The sequence below is a fragment of the Clavelina lepadiformis genome, chromosome 3 (genome assembly GCF_947623445.1).
Source record: "Clavelina lepadiformis chromosome 3, kaClaLepa1.1, whole genome shotgun sequence".
Classification (NCBI taxonomy): domain Eukaryota; kingdom Metazoa; phylum Chordata; class Ascidiacea; order Aplousobranchia; family Clavelinidae; genus Clavelina; species Clavelina lepadiformis.
In genome coordinates, this window is record NC_135242.1 from 7831919 (window position 1) to 7850875 (window position 18957).

General features: G+C 36.8%; 2 protein-coding genes across 6 annotated transcripts; both read left to right on the forward strand.

Moving 5' to 3' along the window:
- The first annotated feature begins 5531 nt into the window (after window positions 1–5531).
- Window positions 5532–10645, forward strand: LOC143450680 (ficolin-2-like). Its single transcript, XM_076951325.1, has 7 exons — window positions 5532–5779; window positions 6725–6914; window positions 6996–7174; window positions 7335–7431; window positions 7608–7704; window positions 8133–8267; window positions 10240–10645. Exons 1-7 carry the CDS (start codon window positions 5663–5665, stop codon window positions 10415–10417), a joined length of 993 nt encoding a protein of 330 aa, XP_076807440.1. The 5' UTR covers window positions 5532–5662; the 3' UTR covers window positions 10418–10645.
- A 4045-nt stretch (window positions 10646–14690) lies between these two features.
- On the forward strand, window positions 14691–18824 carry LOC143450190 (prostamide/prostaglandin F synthase-like). Of its 5 annotated transcripts, none has more exons than XR_013114659.1 (7): window positions 14691–15609; window positions 16074–16278; window positions 16509–16700; window positions 17187–17311; window positions 17470–17548; window positions 17997–18109; window positions 18281–18824. XR_013114659.1 is itself a non-coding variant. In XM_076950637.1 (5 exons), the coding sequence occupies exons 1-5, from the start codon at window positions 15550–15552 to the stop codon at window positions 17494–17496; spliced, it is 609 nt and encodes a 202-aa protein (XP_076806752.1). In that variant the 5' UTR covers window positions 14691–15549; the 3' UTR covers window positions 17497–17796. The 5 variants fall into 5 exon arrangements, 1 of the variants encoding a protein (XP_076806752.1); XR_013114660.1 differs by having other exon boundaries at window positions 18000–18109; XR_013114657.1 differs by having other exon boundaries at window positions 17997–18824.
- Window positions 18825–18957: the final 133 nt, after the last annotated feature.

Sequence of the window (18957 nt, forward strand, 5' to 3'; positions counted from 1 at the left end):
TTTTATACAAGCTGCACTCTAGCAAAAGAACTGCTTCAGAATCAAAAAATACATGATGCAAAAAATTGCGAAAAGTAGCATTTTTAAAAACGCTAAAAAAAAAAATTTTAAAAAAATTTCGACAAAAAAAATTCACAGCCGTACTCTACACATATAAAACTACCCAAAAATGCATTAAAAAAAATTGGACCTGGACTGACCGAAACGGTAAAAAAAAATTGGACCGCAAAGGGTTAATACCTCTGTGTTATGGGCATAGTAACGTTAATTTCAATACGGCTTTTCAGTTGACATGAACTTTCTTGTGATACGGTATTAGAAAGTTTACACTAAAACTCAGAAAATCTTTAAACTCGGTGATGATTACTCATCTCTGAAGTCTTTAATATCTCCTGATCCAATCGCTTTTATTGAACAACCCACTTACTGGAAAATTTATAGCAGCATTTTTTTGTTTCTATTTCTGCCATACGTTTTCATTTTCTTCAAGAACTTTTTTCTAACAACAGCAAACTATTTTGCCATGCACTTAGTTGTTTATATTTTGATGTTTTTACGGCACAGGTATTTACTGATCTGAGCGTGACAGCTTTCGTATAGGACAGTGCTTCTCAACGAGTTTTAAGCCATCGGCGAATAGAACAAGTTCTAGACTTTTCCGGACCACCAAAATATTGTTTCTTATAGGAGACATTTTATTTCTTTGTAAGTCCTGTGGGGGTAATAATGGATTACATATAGTTACAGCCTATAACTTAAACCCAGTCTGCAAGTACATTGAAGCGGCCAGCCTTGGCACACTGAAACGTTTCTGTCCACTTTGGCCAACAACGATCCTTACCCACCATTCCACTCTTTGTTAACGCGTAATTGCATGTTTTTACGTTTTTGTCCCCCTTGGCCAACCAAATACCTTACACGTTAAGGCTTTCACTTTTGCCCAATGTGGCTTCCCATATTATGGGAGAACTTGAAAACGTTTTAAATTAGCAAGTAAGAAACACCGCGTCTGATGTGTGTGGGTTTACGATGTTGACACGGACTGGTAGACCGCGGGAGGTTAGCTACTTAAAAAGTAGACTTTGGGTGAAAAGAGTTTGAGCACCCTTGCTTTAACCGATGCCCGGCGGGAAATTTTAGACCGCTGAAGGCCCTTTTGTAAAATCTGCATTATTAATAATAAGTAATTTGTTAAAGCAGTTATGGTTAATTTCCCTACATTTCATAGTTTGGATAACATAACTGCGGTCTCTTAAAACTTCTTGGCGGTCGCCAAAGTTAAACCTTAAGAAAATGGCTGCAGGCACGCAAACGCTGCACCTAGTCAGCCAGCATCTACCCCTGGTTGACTGCATAATTCCAAAACAGCAAAGCGACTGTGCTATTACCACAAGAAATTTGGTAAACATGCCATCAACTGCAAAAAAGGCTGTGAGTCCGAGTACCGCCGCTTGCACTCACGACCAAAAGATTACAAGAGAAATTGTGGCGTACGCCTAGATTTGAAGTCATGCAACTAAAGTACTAAACCTTTCATTTTGCCATTGTCGTTATCGTTTACTCCTCAGGAAAAAATCATCAGTCACGTAACCTTTTTTTTGAATATTTTGGGAAAATTTGCCTCAAAGGTTTTTCGTGCTTTCGACCAGACAAAATCCTGTTAAGAGAACCCCTCCACGAAAGGAAGCCTTTCAAGACATCGGGCTTAAAAAAAGCCAGCTAATGTCGCCGTTAGCGGCCAAGAGTGCTCAATGACTAAAGTTTTTCTTAGCCATTAGCCGAAAACGTACGTGTGCGAGATTATACGGAGTAAAATTTTTGGTAGTGTAATGACTCAAAGACAGCTGCTGTATTAACCATTTTGATGCTTGAATACTTCGTTTTCCTGATAAATTTTGTGCTTTAGCATGACATAAGTTGCTAATATAACCCTTGTCATCACATTTCTCCACAATAAACAGCGGTTTGGCCTGCAGTTAACGTGGAATGATAATGATTAGCGCTTATGGCAGCTAAACGCCAGCTAACGGTTAAATAAAATCGGCTGAGGCTCTCAGCATGACTCCGTAAGTTCGGTATTTTGACACCAAGCATTTTTAATTTCTTAAGACATAAGTCAATCAACCTAATTTTATTAATAAAAGCTGCCTATTACGGTTATCAGTAAAGGTGCGTTTACACCTACCGCACGGCCGCAGCACAACATAACTCAATTAAATTTTTTATGTTTACTCTACTAACACTAGACATAATCCAACCATAGAATTATTATAGAACTATTAGAAATCTATATTTGTATGCCCTTTATCGTTGTAGCGATGGCGTCGTTGGAATGAGGATAAGAGGAAGGGGGGATATGTCCTAACAACTTTCGAATCATTATCTTAGCTTATCACAATTTGAATTATATTTCGTAACTGCCAATGCATATCACACAAAGTTTGTCCCATTTAAAGTTTTTTAACAAACTAGGTCCATGATAGGGGTATATGGACCTAATTAGGCCTATAACCAAGTGACTCTCAACCTTTCTTGGTTCGTGACCCACTGCTCATCAACAAAAATGTAGATTGATGATTGCAAAACAATTTTTACTTCACTACTGCATGTGTCCCGCTAATTTAAAGCAGCAAACACAAGCAGAAAAAGTGGTAATTATGAAAATAATCTACCGGGTGATAAATTGTCCGAGGAAAAGTTAAATAATAGTCCTAGAGTGATGCGAAGTAGACCGAGTCGTACTATTAATAAGCCGATAAATTATCGTGACTATGTATGTTCCTGGACAGTGTACATTTGTATACAATGCTGTATTTTTTAAGTGTGAGCATGAAAAATTTGTAGCAATTATGAAGATGATGTAGCCTACTTAAACTAGTCTCTATACTGCCAAAGTGTGATATGGCGCAATTCTGCATTGATCAAACGTTTTACCTGAAATGATGTAACCATTTTAGACATACAGGTTAATTCATTTTTTATAGAAGCATGTTTGTGGCAGGCGTGCTCATGATGATTATAATACAAAATACGACAGTGGGCAATGATTTTAAACATTTCGTAATTAGGCTACAATAACACTTTTATTTCACTTGCATCGAAAGTGAATTCATTCCACGTATTTCAGAAAATCAATGTATCAAGTGTACCAGCGTATTTCGGAAAGGTCGTGATCCCCCTTACAAACCAGATTTTTGTGATCATAGGCATTTCGAAATCTTCATTCGTTTTCATTCCTCACATTTTCTTGTTTGCGACTCCTTTCAATTATCACTGTATCACCGAAAGGAAATCATACACCAAACGACCGTTTTCTGTTTGGAGGTGGGTGAAGGAACGCCTCAGATAATTACTATTAACGTTTGTGGAAATATTTTGAATAATATTTTTTTATGTTTTCAAAATGCAAACTATACAGGGTGGGCAAAAGTGAACAAGGTCTTGATTGCTTTGTTAGAGTTAGGGTTGAGATTGCGGGACCTGATTGTTAAATCCCGGGATCGATCTGGTAAAAAAATTATTCTACTTTTACCACTGGAAAAAGTTATAGCATATTATTGTTAGATTATGAAAAAAATTTTCTGTTTGCCAATAGCGTCCAATTTGGCGTGGATCCAACAAAGCACTTACTGCCGATGGATTCACTTACTGTAAGTTGGTCACCAATTAACTCGTCACTCAGTGGCGTTGTCGAAATCGGATTCATGCATTGGATCCTAAGTTTTGATACAGAAATCCTTACCACACTTTACGAGATATAGTAATTCTAGGTTCCTGTTTACGTCTTCTCCGCGTTTTTGGCTTAATGGAATATCGGCATTTTGTGATTACGAGATTCTCATCAAAAAGAAATTTTGTTTTTGGGGGATTTTTTGTGTTTTCTTTTGATTCATACGTATTGTACACTCGAAATTGTTTTGGTTGCATAAAGTTTTACAACTTAGGGATACTGTCAAGCTCGAAATAGTCCATTATGTGCCATGATGCGAGATAACGTTGTAGACCAGGGGTGGCCAACCAGTCAGAGACTAAGAGCCTCACTTCTTACTGTGTTAACCGCAAAGAGCCACATTATACACATTACGATTTATGACGCTTTTTCTTATTACGTCATAATACTGCATCAGATATTGTTTCAGTTTCATCATCTTTATTCTGGGTCGAAATCTGATGTAAATAGTCATTATTTAGCTAATATCAATTGAACATTAGCCAGTAGAGATTACGTTTCTGTATTATTTATCTGCCTAAAACGGGTAAAATGTGCTCTCTTTCGGAGGTTCAATATGAACGAAAGAGCCGCATAATACCGGGCAAAGAACCGCGGGTTGGCCAGGCCTGTTGTAGGCCATTGCGCGGCTTCCTTGGAAGTATTTTCTGAGATGTACGCATTTCATATAGCTATAGCGTAGCTATGCATGCGGACCGTTACTGTCTAAACAGTTTAGTTGGGAGGACTTGGACTTGGACTTCTCATTTTTTGGAAAAAATACACTTCTTGGCGAATTCTTGAATTTGGAGGTATTTCCGTCGTTTGTACCATGCTTGTTGCATATGACTTGGCCTCTTTAGATTATTGCATTGCACAGCAAAACAATAGACTTATTCATTATTGACATCGGCTACACAAGTTATAAAAGCTATAACAAGGCAACTCAATGCACTCATCGAGCTAAGTGAAGTTCATCGCCTTTCAATCAAACTCTTATCATATTGCCACAAGATAAAAGTCATTTCTTTCAAAGCAAAACAATGACATGACAACATAGGCATATAACCTAAAAAGGCTATTTTATAATATCAAGATTAAAAGTTCTGAAAAAAGAAGTCTCTTTGATGTTCGTATGGTCCATCTATATCAGGGGTGACGAACCTATTTGCTGTCGCGGGCCACTTTGTCAGTTACAGCTGAGTAAGCGGGTTTTAGCTGCTCCTGCGGCCGCAAAAAGTACATGGCTTGAGTGCGGCAGTCTATTGAAGACATGCTGCTGTGACTCAATCGTGCAATCAGCTTTTGATATCGCATTGCGCAAAGATTAGGAACAGCTCAAAGAAAGTTCAAGACTGCTGGTCTCGCCAGAATGTTCCGCCATGCAAGAACGATTGTCAAACCGATTTGCGGCCGCATGTTCGTCACCACTGGTCTATATCCAGTATAGGATCATTTAAGTTAATGGTAATTAATGAGAAAATGTCAAGTTTTTGATTACAACTCAAACTTTGTGTCAATCAATGCAATCATAGGGAGTGGAATTTTAAAACATTCTCTTTTCAAGAGGCATGTTATTTTGAAGGATTGAAAAGAGTTCGTGTCGGATTAGCTGTGACTAAACTAAATATTTCGGGTATTTCTATGTCTTACACTTTACATCAATGAGCGACTGATTACAGTACATACTTTCCATTTAAAAACAACAACCGATCTTATGAATGCTTCTATTGAGAACAAGACTAGCAATCTTTTAATCACCAGGTTTTCAAACACGTTTCCCGAAGGTAGTTTCCAATATTCTTGCTTGAAAGTAAGAGGTTTATCATAATAGATTGAATCTGTTCGCATTGGTTGGTAAACAAGTGAACGGAAAAATTTCTTCTTCAGCATCGACTGCTGTGGGTATATATATTGGTCTAATAGCAGTATGCTATCTGTATAGACATACAAATGGTAAACGAAACTACTCAAGTAAGCGTCGTAAATCTTGAAATTATGAAGTTATCAATCGTTTTTATTTTGTTGGCATTGTTTCGGACGTTGGTTTCTTCTCAACAATGCAGGCAGGTTAGTACCGGATCCAGTGGTGGGATTCAACCGGCTAGCCGGTTCTAGGAATTTTACTGATTTCCGCGAACCGGTTGTCAACAAGTGTATGTTTCACTATGTTTCAGACCTATGTTTCACTTCGAACAATGTATTCCCGCGGCTAATATTATGGTATTAATAGCCCTAATGAATATAATAACGTTACAACTTACAAGCACGCGTGTTTACAACGTGGTTATTTTACACACTCGATGCGATCTTTGACTTGTGATATACAGGTACAGTATTGTATTGCGTGTACTGTATTGTTCTGTACAAATAATACATAGGGACCTAGCGACTAGCGAGCCTGCGCGGTGCGTCGAAGGTCAATTTCGTGTATAACAGATAATCGCGTATAACGGATGATTATCCCTGGTCCTGACTTGTCCGTTCTATGCGAGTTCTATTGTATTATCTATCTGAAAATTTTAAAGTGGAAAATCATGAATGTCAATAAAAGCCTTGGGTAAAGTGTTTTTGTTATTATTTTTCTTTGAACAGAATAGCAATAGATTACCTTCATGTTGCGCAATCACTAACCATAATCATAGTATTCTGCTCACTGTTAACAATATAATGATGCATTAACCATTTTTGATCATGTTTTTAAAATTAAGAAAAAAATTATGATGAATAATTTCACTAGATAGACTTTCGTTTGTGACAACCCAAACATCAATCTTTGGTCTATTTAATCTGTAATCTATATGTATCGGCCTCGGGTCAATATGGCATGCTGCTAGTGAGAGAACCAGAAGTTAAAATATTTAAAACCCACCACTGACCGGATCAACAAATTCATCAAACAAAATCAATAAATAACAACGAATTGACATAAACAGTGTCAATTGTAACAATAAAGAAGTTGAAATTATTATCTTATACGACAAAAACCTAAACTAAAGCAAGCGTTTATATCAGGTAACGGTATGTAATGATGACATGATCAACCGTGACGTTACGAAAGGTGACAAAGGTGATGTCGGGGTTCCAGGAAAAGCTGGAAGCAGGGGATTAAAAGGAGAGCCTGGAGAAATTGGACAAAAAGGTATTCAAGGAGAATCTTGCTCACTGGGGTCATTCGGGGACAAATTAATGGAGAAATTGACACGTGAGTTTGTGTTGCTGTGCTTGTTATGTACATGGTATCAAACATCATAGCAGTATCTTTTAAAAATGTGTTGAATCACAGGTTTGGAAGAACTATTGACAGTAACAACTACTCCTTCTACTACAACCACGTCATCAACAATCACAACCACGCCAGCAGTAGCGCCCGCTGCTGGCCCTGAATCATGTGATGCGTCATCAATCAATGGCGTGCAAACTTTGCAAAGCGGCGACGAAGTGCTGTGTGAAGATGGATGGATTGTGAGATGTTTTACTGATAGTTTGTGTCTTTATATAGGCTTAATTTTCTTTGTTCTTTTCCTTTTTTCCTATGCACTGTAAATTTACCCACTGTATGCAGAATGCACACACTGCAACATTTCTCATTGCTAAATGTGATTGACGGTTCCCTTATGATCAGGTTTTCCAAAGACGCATAGACGGAAGTGCAGACTTCCAAAGAAATTGGAATGATTACAAATCAGGATTCGGACAAATGACTGGAGAATTTTGGTTAGGTGTGTCATTTAGCTTACGATGTAAATGAATTTAAATTTATGATAACTGTTTTAACTTATTCGATTTAATTCAATTTTTACTATGGTAAATTACAACTTAACCTAATAAAATAAGTTAGTTGCTATATGTTGGTAAATCCCAAGATGGCCCACAAACTTTAACATTTTTATCGAAGGCCTGGACACAATTTATCGACTGGCGCAAAATGGCAACTGCCGATTGAAGGTCGAACTTTGGGACTTTGATGATGTCTACAAATACGCTAATTACAAGTAATGTTAAGCTATTCTTTCTACTGACTGATTACATAAGTGATACTATAAATACATTTTCTGTATATCCATATCTGTGTAGAAATAACGGTTTAAGCAACAAAACACATTGTATGATATTAAATTGTTTTTCTGTGAAAGCAAGTGTCAACAAATGATAACATATTTAACGCAACGCGTAGTGGACGTCAGTAAATTTTATACTGTTAAAAGCATTGACTTGATTGAACTTGACTCAAGTTCGAAAACGGTTAGGCTAGGCCTACTTGGTTAAAACTTTGTAACATATCACACTACTTATAAGGAATTGAAGATTGTACCTTTTAAAAGTTGAATGCATCATATGCATTGACAAAATTGTACAAACTATTTGCGTTGAACGAAAAACTTTTCTAATTCGAAGAACTAATCCCCTTCTTTTTATACAGTGGATTCTCAATTGATGATGAAAGTAATCTCTATCGTCTTCACATCGGTTCATACAGTGGTACTGCAGGCGACTCATTGACTTATAGCAACAATCGTCCTTTTACAACCCGTGATCGAGATAACGATGAGAAATCGTACGTTGCACTATATTTAACCATATAGCCGCTGTGAGTTTTATGAACATGGTAATCTGAAGATTAAGTTAAAAATCGGGGTGACATGATTGTCAAATCGCTTTAGATAGTTTTGCGATAGAAGTTTTGCAAGCACTTCATTCATTTAAATTTGAAAGACTTCAAACGACTTCTAAGACGCAATGACGGGATAACTACGATACACTTTGCGAAGCACGTAAAAGAATCGCGAGAAAAAGTACGAGTACCAAACAAAACAAGCTTGGTTTTGGTATTTGGTTAACAAAGATTAATCGAGATTTGTTGCAAAACTTACCATTGACAGGTTGAATTGGACCACTTTGCATCGTCATAGTGATGATGATCAAACCAGAATCACAAATAGTTTATACGTTGTTAGATTGCATATAACATGTTATACTGATGGAAGCAATTAATGGCAATTGGCGTCCCAACTATACAGTATATGTATAGGTTTCACCTATATGCCACCGATAACAGGCTTAAAAGCAGGAAAATTAATTGGCGCAATTACAGATTTTTTACTTTCAAAGCTATATGGCTTTTCTTCGCCTGTTGCATTCATAAACCTAAAACGTTTATCGATAGTCTATAGCAGTGGTCGGCAAACCGAGGGCCGCGGCCCAAATGTGGGCCTTCACCCAAAATATAATGGGCCGCATATTGTAACCTGTAACCAAGCAAATGTGGGCTGAGTGATAGTTTCAGAGCTTTTTTCTAGCACTTTTTCTAAAACTTGGAGCGCTAGCAATCCACTTCTTGATATTTTTCCATATTAAGTAGAGGTTAATTACAGCCATAACGGCAAACATCTGGAAAACACAACCAGTAACCCCCACTCACCCAGGGTTAATTGTTACGTCATATTCAGAATACAAGTCCATTTTTATTTACAACGCTAATCCTTCACTACCCTAGCTATCTAGCCCTTAGCCCTCTATCTTTACCATTTGTGACATGGACAATAGTTAAATAATTCACAAACAGTGTTCGAAGGATATCTAAGTCACACTTCAGACTTCAGTCAGCAAACAGTTATATGCAGAGGTTCAAGCTTTATTTTATCAGTACCGATAAAACGATAATTTCCAACAAAATGTGAAAGCTGAATCTAAATTTCATACTTCATAATCAACATGTTAAACTTAGGGTAGTGAGAACTGACTGCTATAGTCAGCTAGTGGAACTTCAACCTACGCTCGCACAAACCAATGCACGTTCTAGAATCTAGATATTGCTAAAACCTGTGGAAAGCACGTAACTAGATTAAAATTTAACTGAACTTATCCAAAAGCTTCAAAAAATAATGTTTACTGCGAAAAAGAAAGAAGTGCATTGAAATTATTAGTGAGCTAGTAATACTTACTGCATTAGGTATATTTCGCATGTAATATTGGGCCTTCATTTACTAATGAAGTGAAGATTTGGGCCATCGTAATAAAAGTTTGCCGACCACCGGTCTATAGGCTGCATTTTCTTGCAACTACCACTGAAATATAGACTTTTTCAATAAATGACCCAGCTTAAGCTCTTAAAACCATCTTATAAAATTGTCATTGCCTTTTTAGAAATCTATATAGTGAGTTTTTCAATGATTTTCTTTACTTAGCTTTGTCTTTTATCGGCTTGACAATTTACCATTTTTACATCAACCGCCATGTTACCCACCAAACAAGCCACGCTCTCATTTCCATGCTATTAGTCTCTATACTATACGACATGTATTGTACTTTCGTTTTTCTTCAATTTTCGTGTCTGCTAAGTTATATGAGAATTGTAAAAAATAAGCAAGTGTAAAAATAATGCTTAAAATTCTTCAAACACTTTTTTGCACTTACTCGTAAGCTTGCTGATTCAACTAGGCCTATGTTTGACGACAAAGGGCGTCCTCAATTTCCTCTCAAAACGGACACTTCAATAGCCTATTTTGACTTCAACGTTGTGTATGCAGTGCTGGCAACTGTGCTGAAGAATATGGAGGAAGTGGTGGCTGGTGGTACGGACATTGCCGTCTTTCTACTTTAAACGCTGTTTGGGGTCATTCCACTTCTCGAGGAAATATCGAATGGCTGGGGTTTAAGAACTATGAAGGATTGAAGGCAACTAAAATGATGTTCCGATGTGATTAATTCACCTTGCAGTGCATCTCCAAACTGGAAATGCAAAACAATTGCTATGTGCCTTGTTGACACGTGACGCCTTGCAATAAACTCTAATGCCATGTTTAATTCAAGTTGTGAAATAAATAAGCGTTGCAAAATGTGAGTGAAGTGTACTTATGAAACTACGTAAAAATTGTTAAAGCCGAAAAAGACTTTTACGCGCTTTTTGAAGGGAGATAAAATCTTAATACTGTGCAGGGTGAATTATTTGCAAATATTTATTTAACGCACTGACATAATATGACAGTGAGCATGCACAGTTGAGCACCCACCACCTCGGTCAACAACATCCACCTGCACCACGTATGTAACTTGGCATACTGGCTTCAAGAGCAAACAGTATTCCTCCGCTAATTAATTACTCTTCTTCCACAAGTATTCTTTTCACCTTTTGTTTCTTGTAGTTTTTCATCCGTGCCGGCCCCTGTAGGCGATACTATATTTAACCTTTCTCTCTCTCTTTTCGAAACTCACTTCAAGACCCGACCAATTGAAAACGTTCACGGAACATCGGTTTTGAAAGTTGCGTAACCTTAAAAAACGCAGTTTTAAAGACTTTTTTCAGTTAGGAAAGATCAATTTACGAAGGTTTTTAACCGAATATTCGGTTATACAAACACGAAAACACAACTTCGGTAACCGGGAAAAATCACGTCTAATGTAGTTATGGTAATCAAAACAAAAATATTCTGGAACAAATCACAATCCGACTTGGACAGGCTCCGAAAACCGCGACTGACCCAGTTAAAACCGGTTGGATAGTAGGCCTAAGCTTATTATGGCAGGCTTGTTGCAAATGTAACACGACATGGTGAGGACTTGCCCATCGTTTCTAATCGGATAATAATGAATTGTGTTGAAAACATACGTGTGGTGAAATTGAAACAAGGCTATGCAAAAAGTCAGTTTAAGCTATTTAGGGTTTAATTAACGTTATAACAGCTGGCTCGGAAGTTAGTTTGTTCTGGCCAAATTGGCCTACTTATTTTATTTATTAAAGCATTGCATCTTTCCTTGAAAAATTTCCAAATTTGAAGGAGAGTAGGTTTTTTTTACTGAACTCTTAACTGCTTTTAGGCGGATGGACTAATTTACGAAATTTTCATTGCTCAGTGTAGGCCTACACTCTTGTCACACTCTTCGCCAAGGTTGTGCTTGTCTATCTAGTTTATGTAAAGTATGAAAAAGCGAGGTGATAGAATGATAAATATTAGTTCGTTGTTGTATTACTTGTGTGAAGTATTACACAACAACTATATTCGCCATAAAGACCGCGTACACTGGCGGCTGTTGTTACAGGATGAGCGGTTTGGTGACACTTAATCACGCGACACTTAATCACGCGACGCTTAATCACCGACACATAATCAGTTAATCACTAGGACATTTAATCTCGCGACACTTAATCACGCGACACATAATCACTAGGAGATTTAATCACGCGACACATAATCACTAGGACATTTAATCACGCGACATTTAATCACACATTTACAATGTTTATTTACATTTACAATTTACAGCAATGTTATGCATGGGAAATGTACGCAACTGCACGAAGATAGACTAAAATCTCGCTTGACAGATAACGGTCAACTGTGTTTTGCACACGCAGTTTCAGTGCCTTGTACCGCATTGGAATAGAAGGTTGAGTACCAGCAATTCCTTGCAGAAACGTTGCACGTTGCATTTGAATGTCTTTTTCAATTCCCTGTATGAAAGTCCACAATGTCGGGTGGTGGCATTGAAAAAGCGCATGAAGACCAAAATGCCAACCTTCGACTGCATTCGTGGTTCTTGCAACGCAGCCTGTCCCGGCTTCGTAATGATTCCAACTTTCGATTGGAAAGATGGCTGAGCCGTAATTTTCACCACGTCCCGGACGTCGTCTGCCTCTGATACATGTGTGTTCGAAATACGAAAGCAGCTCAAGCATCTTCTCGTGATCGGGCATGCTATCAGCTAAGATCAGAAATGACTCGACTACGTCAGAGGAAGGGACCATGACTAAGGCTTGTAAACACCGAACAGCTGTTCTTAATTCGTCATTAGACTCGTAGTCACATTTCATGCCAATTTCATTAACTTTGCGCAGGACGCTTTGCGTTAGGTGACGCTTTGGCTTTAGGCCAACCTTAAAAGCAATCCGCATCGCCATCCCCACAGAGAGATGCACACAAGCTTGAATTACTGAATTTTCCTCACGCTTTTCCAACATCCAAGTGATTATGTGTCGCGTGATTAAGTATCCAAGTCGCGTGATTAAATGTCCTAGTGATTACGTGTCGCGTGATTAAGTGTCGGTACACCAGGATGAGCGAGGACGATTGATGGTTGATGACTTGTTTTGCTTTTGACTCGATGGTATGAGTTCTCATTTCTCAAACGGCGTGACTAATACTATTGCGGTTTAGTTGCTAAAATTCTTCTATGCTTATTACTAAATGATGAAGTTCCCATTTTTATTTATTATAAGACACAAAGTCTTACATCTTTGGGCAAATCTAACTGAATGTTACATTGCGCAATAGTAACATGAGAAAGGAAAAGTAAAAGGAAAGATTGTAAACATTACAACAGTATACATGTGTACACTAGTTCAAGCGAGGTAATTTGTCTGAACGTCATTAAGGAGAATTTAAGTTTGGTCAACAACCGAATTGCAAAATCCCAAAATAAAATTTCAGCATTTCCAAATCAACTCATGACTCGTGACGTAACCGTCACAATGGCACACATCCCTGGCGAAGTCCAGCAGCGCCCACAATGAAAAGGTTTGACTTAACACTGTTCATATGGACACAAACGCTAGGGCAGTTGTACATTGTTGTAATGACTACTAGTAATTAAGCCACCATCAATACCTGACTCCAACTTCTGCCCAAATTCCATGCTCTTTGGACTGTTTCACTGCCTGTGCTGAAGCTTTTTGCGCTTCAGCGTACTGAACTCGCAAAGAAGACAAAGACCTGGCATAGAGCCAGGTTTTTTAAGCCACCTTCTTTTCTTCAATAGCTTAATTCTTTCTAACATCACCCATTTAATGATATAAAGGACAAAAATGATCTGTTGATCGACATAGGCTAAGACTTATTACCAAATGTCTAGTCTAAAGCAAAGTTAGAATGAAAACAGTGATTACTACTGATCAATAGAAATGTAACAAGTTTAAAATAGCGCTTCTGAGTCCAAGAGAGAACCCCAGGCCCAAAACAAGCATAAATCTTTTTAATGAGTGGGCAAGAATGTAAACCTTCTCTTACACAAGATGGTTTTTGAGCATAGCAAGAAAGAGTGTTATGATGTCTGACTTTAGTTATTTTGCCATGGTAACATAATAATAGGACTATATTCTGTTTGGAGTTTAATGAACCTTTGTTATTAGTATGTGGAATTGTGTTATTGTGAACGTTGGGGTATGTCATTTAAAAATATCATATTCATTGTCATACTTCTTGTGCACCGTCTGGCCCTGATACCGTGCCCTTACCCTGGCCACAGAAACGGGATTCTTATCCATAAGTTGATGTTTCTTTTGGTGGTGTTTTATTTTAGCCATCCATATTCATTGTGCAGATCAGCAACTTCCGCAAGCATGTCCTTTTCATTCCCCCTATTTATTTCGATTTAATTATTGATTTTCTGTAATTTTTTTGTGGTGTGTTTGTATGTTTTTTTTTTAATTTATAACAATTTTTGTCAACGTAAGCATGGATTTGGTGGCCGTGCTAACCTTCTTTCCTTATAGCACCACTATACAAGGAACACTTTGCACATTGCAGACTGCTTTGCCATTTTTCCCGTTTGTTGATTGTCTGTGAGCGTGTTTTCGTGTTGTTTTGCCATAGCAAGGTTAGCACTTTTTTCGCCCCACAGTCAATGGCAAAAAATAAAATAAATAAATAAATAAGTTTTCTTATCTTTCACTGATAGTTGATTGTGGAAATATGGAAATAATTTCATTTTTACTTGTATACATTGTTTTGGACTGTACTAGTTTTAGAAATCATAAAATGCAGTGCACTTTTATTTGTCTCGTAACTTTATGCTTACATAAGCTATAACGTAATTTCATTAACATTTAAATTACGTAAGTTGAGCAGGGATCATTTAACGACATCATCATGATTTTGCGAAACCGATGAAACGGAAGTCATGCGTAACTGACGTAAGTCGTTATATAATACTTGCTACTTAGCAATTTTTGTTTGTGATACTGTAGCTTGGGGGCAGCAGCCTAACAGTTGTACATTAATTATAAGAGTACAGACGAGAAGCGACTAACCTATTTTAATGGCAGATTGTGTCTATTGTTGGAGACATGGTGCTATGCTAGGGGAAAATACTCGCTAGCAATAGTTTTGGTGTTGACTGAAGCGAATTGTTAACAATTAAAATTCTGTTAATGTTTGCGAAATGCATCAGAGAGTTTAATTAAGCCGTTTATGCCAGTTCTGAGGTGGTGGATTAGTGTTCGTTAAATTGAGAAGTTTAGAAGTTACAACATCGAAAGTGCAAGCCATAATCGGGATAGGTGATAACTAGGCTATTAGGTTAGGTTGATTAATTGACATTAAATTGAGAAAAAACTCTAGGCTAAATATACGCCAATAAGTTATGCACATGATGGTAGTACCTGGTACGGCAATCTTGTGTATACAGTTGACGCATTTTTCACTATGGGGTGTTAGTAGTTAGATTACCAACAACGGTTGTAGCCTATGAGTCAGAGCCATGGCTCAAAAAAGTTTTGGGCTACAGCCATGGCCACAACCACGCATGTCTCAGACGAGCCACAACAAAAGTGCTACCATGGTATTGCACCGATTAACAAAAATGATGTGTGACATCACAGGTTGGTGGCTCAAAATTGTAGTTCGGAGACTACAACCCTGTCTCCAGAAACCAGAAAACCATTGTTCAATTGACCTATGAGACCGTACATGATTAAAAAATTTATGTTTTTCATTAAATAACCAACTAATATAAAAATTACGATTAAAATTTTTATTATAGAAATTTTAGTACTCAACACCTTTTTAATTCAAGAGTTCATTAACTTTATCTCAAACTTTAATTCAGCATAAGGTCAACTCACAATGGCATTAATTTTAAAGAAAATAGCTTCAAACACAATCACAAAGATTCCATCTGGAGAGGTAATTTATGTGTTTATGCTACAATGCTTTCTTAAAAGTTGTGCTGGTTGCTTTAATGCTGTTGATGTAGGAATTTTCCATACTGCAGAGTATGGCAGGAGAACACCCGAGATTTTTTGGCCAAACAATATTGCACACCAGGAGAAAAGCGATGTCTATAAAAAAAAAGGAAACGCTAAATTTTCCTCCAATTTCTGTTGTACATGAATTAGAATAATTAACCACAAATACTGGACAGGCTTGGGTCGCCAGTTGCAGTTTACACCGGCTGCTTCTTTGCACATCGGAATTTTGCTTCTGCATACCCGAGATCTTTGCGAAAACTGCCATACTCTGCAATCCAGAGAATTCTCATTATCATAAAGTTTGGTGTTTTTATGTTAACTTGTTTCTTTTAATTCTATTTTTATTGGTGCACAGTATTTATTGTGCGAGTCATTTAGCATTTAATTTATTCTTTGTAGACTTCAACAGTTCAGTCTCTGTGGGAAAACAATGATGTTGTAATTTACTTCTTAAGAAGATTTGGTTGCCCTGTATGCAGATGGATTTCACACAACCTCAGTCAAATAAAACCAGTTTTGGACGAGAATAACGTCAAACTTGTTGGCATTGGACCGGAGACTAATGGATCAAAAGAATTTGTTGACCAAAAAGTATTTGCTGGAGGTAGGTTTTTATGTTTGAAGTTACTGGTAAGATACCGCACAAAAACACTAAGTCAATTATTTAAACGCTGTCTTCAGTACCGATAATTAAATTATGTCAACAGCAAACATCATAACCCTTTGTATTAAGAGCAGGGAATCATTTTGTATACAAAAGGATTAATTCAGTTAGTTGATTGGCGCGTACCATATTAACATTACAGTATTGTAATGAAACTTTTTTGCATGCAGATATTTATGTAGATGAGAAAAAACAATGTTATAAAGATTTGGAATACAAAACCATTTCTCTTCTCGGGGCTGTTGGGTCTGCCCTTGACAAGAAGGTTAGAGAATTGGCTGACAAGGCTAAAAAAGACAGCCTTGGTGGTAATTTCAAAGGCGACTTTAATCAAATGGGAGGTTTACTGATTGTGAAGAAAGGTATGAGTTGTATGACCCACTTAAAATATCTTAAATGCTAATCTGGTGAAATATGATACTATATACACTATACAGTAGACTCTGCTTATTATTACCACCTTTCGACCTGAACATTTTGGTCATAATATCCAAATGGCCACAATAACCGAAACTGCTACAGTACTGTTTAACCACGCAATACAGTTCAATACAGTTAAACATAAAATGAGAAAAAAATGCGGTAATATCAAAACGAACTTCACGTAGGTGAAAAATTGTCATTGTCAAGCTGCATAATTGATACGAAAACCTGAAAAAATGGAAGAAGTGGTCATGATATCCAAAGACTGGTTATATTGGATTGTCATATTATCCATGGTCATATTAAGCGGATTCTACTGTATTTATGTCACTATCTGAGGTCTGAAAATTAAGTGTAAGCAAAAGCTGCTATGAAAATTTAGCTAGGTAAACATTAATGAATAAAATCTCAAAATATACTTCCAGGTGGCACAGATATCTTAATGAATTATAAACAACAGAGTGCAAGTGATTATGTTGAAAATCAAGCCATCTTGGAAGCACTTGGAATAGATGCAACCGCCAAATCAAGTGAAGGAGCTGCACCTGTGGTAAAACTCATGTTTAAAATACTGCAACTTTAATTTATTTCTGTGAAAATTATTTAGTCCTTTTGTTTTTGTTCATATGGTTGCCTCTTGATAAGCTTTGGGTTTTAGTTTTGACAAAATGAGTTCTTATATTGATGTTTTGATTTTGTATTTTGCAGTGTTCCAGAGATGCCAGTTCTCTGTGATAATTCAGTGCAACCTGAGTTGTCAAAGGATAATTTTTCCATTAACAGTGAAGTAAGATTTCTCAACAGATGTACGTTATTGGTTTCACAAAAACCTATGATTAGTGTTTTTTCTCACATCTACAGACATTGTAAAATGCGAAGCTAGCAATGTGGTTTTGCATTATTATTTCTATTGATTGCTTTTGTTATAAGCCAGACATTTATTTGATATATTGTATGTATTAATTACTGTAATATTTCTACTGTGCAGTAACCTCCAGCTTAAGTTTGCATTCTTAATAAACATGCAAAAACACATTCTGGATTCAGGTTTATCTGCAATTAGTTATGAGCATCTAAATACATAAATGGTCATATAAAAGATGGCAAAGTTACCTTTACTGGAAATCATTTGACCAAACATATGTACAATGCTCATTTTTTTCTAAAGTTTTGTATACTGTATAACACGACTTACAATACCGAGCTCCGAATGAAACATGTTCTATTTTTTCAAGTAGGATCACATGAATACACCTACAATAGAATAATTTCACTACACACAAGAGATAGCAGCAGAAGATTAAGAAATGCTGAACAGCTTACAACATTTTTGGATAATTGAGTTTGGGTCAGTTTCAGTTAGACTGTTAGAGTAACATTCAATTTGCTTGCTTAAGAAGGAGACTGCTGTACTTTTGAGAATATTTTTACGCTATTTTCACCCAATGCTAATGCTTATCTAACATATCACTGTAATCGTACTATAATTCATTAATACTTAATTGTACTTCTTTTAAAGATGGTTTATGTTGGTCACTTTTACTGCTTAATCACTCAACTGGTTTCTTTGGAAGTGCACTCACGCAAAATTCATTTCCATATGGAATTAAGAACGCTTTTATTTTGATAACAAAATTATAATAATTGGCATTATAACACAAAATTTATGATCTGCAAGCCAAGTTATGACCATGGGTGCAATTACACATGAACATCATGTCGTGGTTTCTATTTCAAACCTGCCGTAAAGCGATAACATTCTTAAAACGCAGTGTTTTCTCTTGCTTGTAAATGCAAACATTTCATAACTTATGCAGTTTTATTGGCCAATTTTTTTATTAATCTTTACTGTAATACGGTACACGTATTTGCAGTTGCTTTATTTTGTTTATGAATTAGAACTCGTGCTTAAAACTTATTTACCATACTAAGGTTGCACTATAAGCGTGAATAAACTACAAAAGCCGCTATAATGGCTGTAAGGAATTTACATTGGCAGTACTGTAACTAATTACAGAGTACTGTTTAGTATGGAATAAAAGCTCATAGTTTTTTTAATTGAATACTGTGTATATTTATTTGTCATCTCAGCAGAGTATGTCCCATTTGTCTTCATTATGTGAAGCTAATCTGTATAGCGTTCCGCAGTTACACGTTAGACATGGTGTATGACCTTCCTGTGCAGTGTTTCGAATT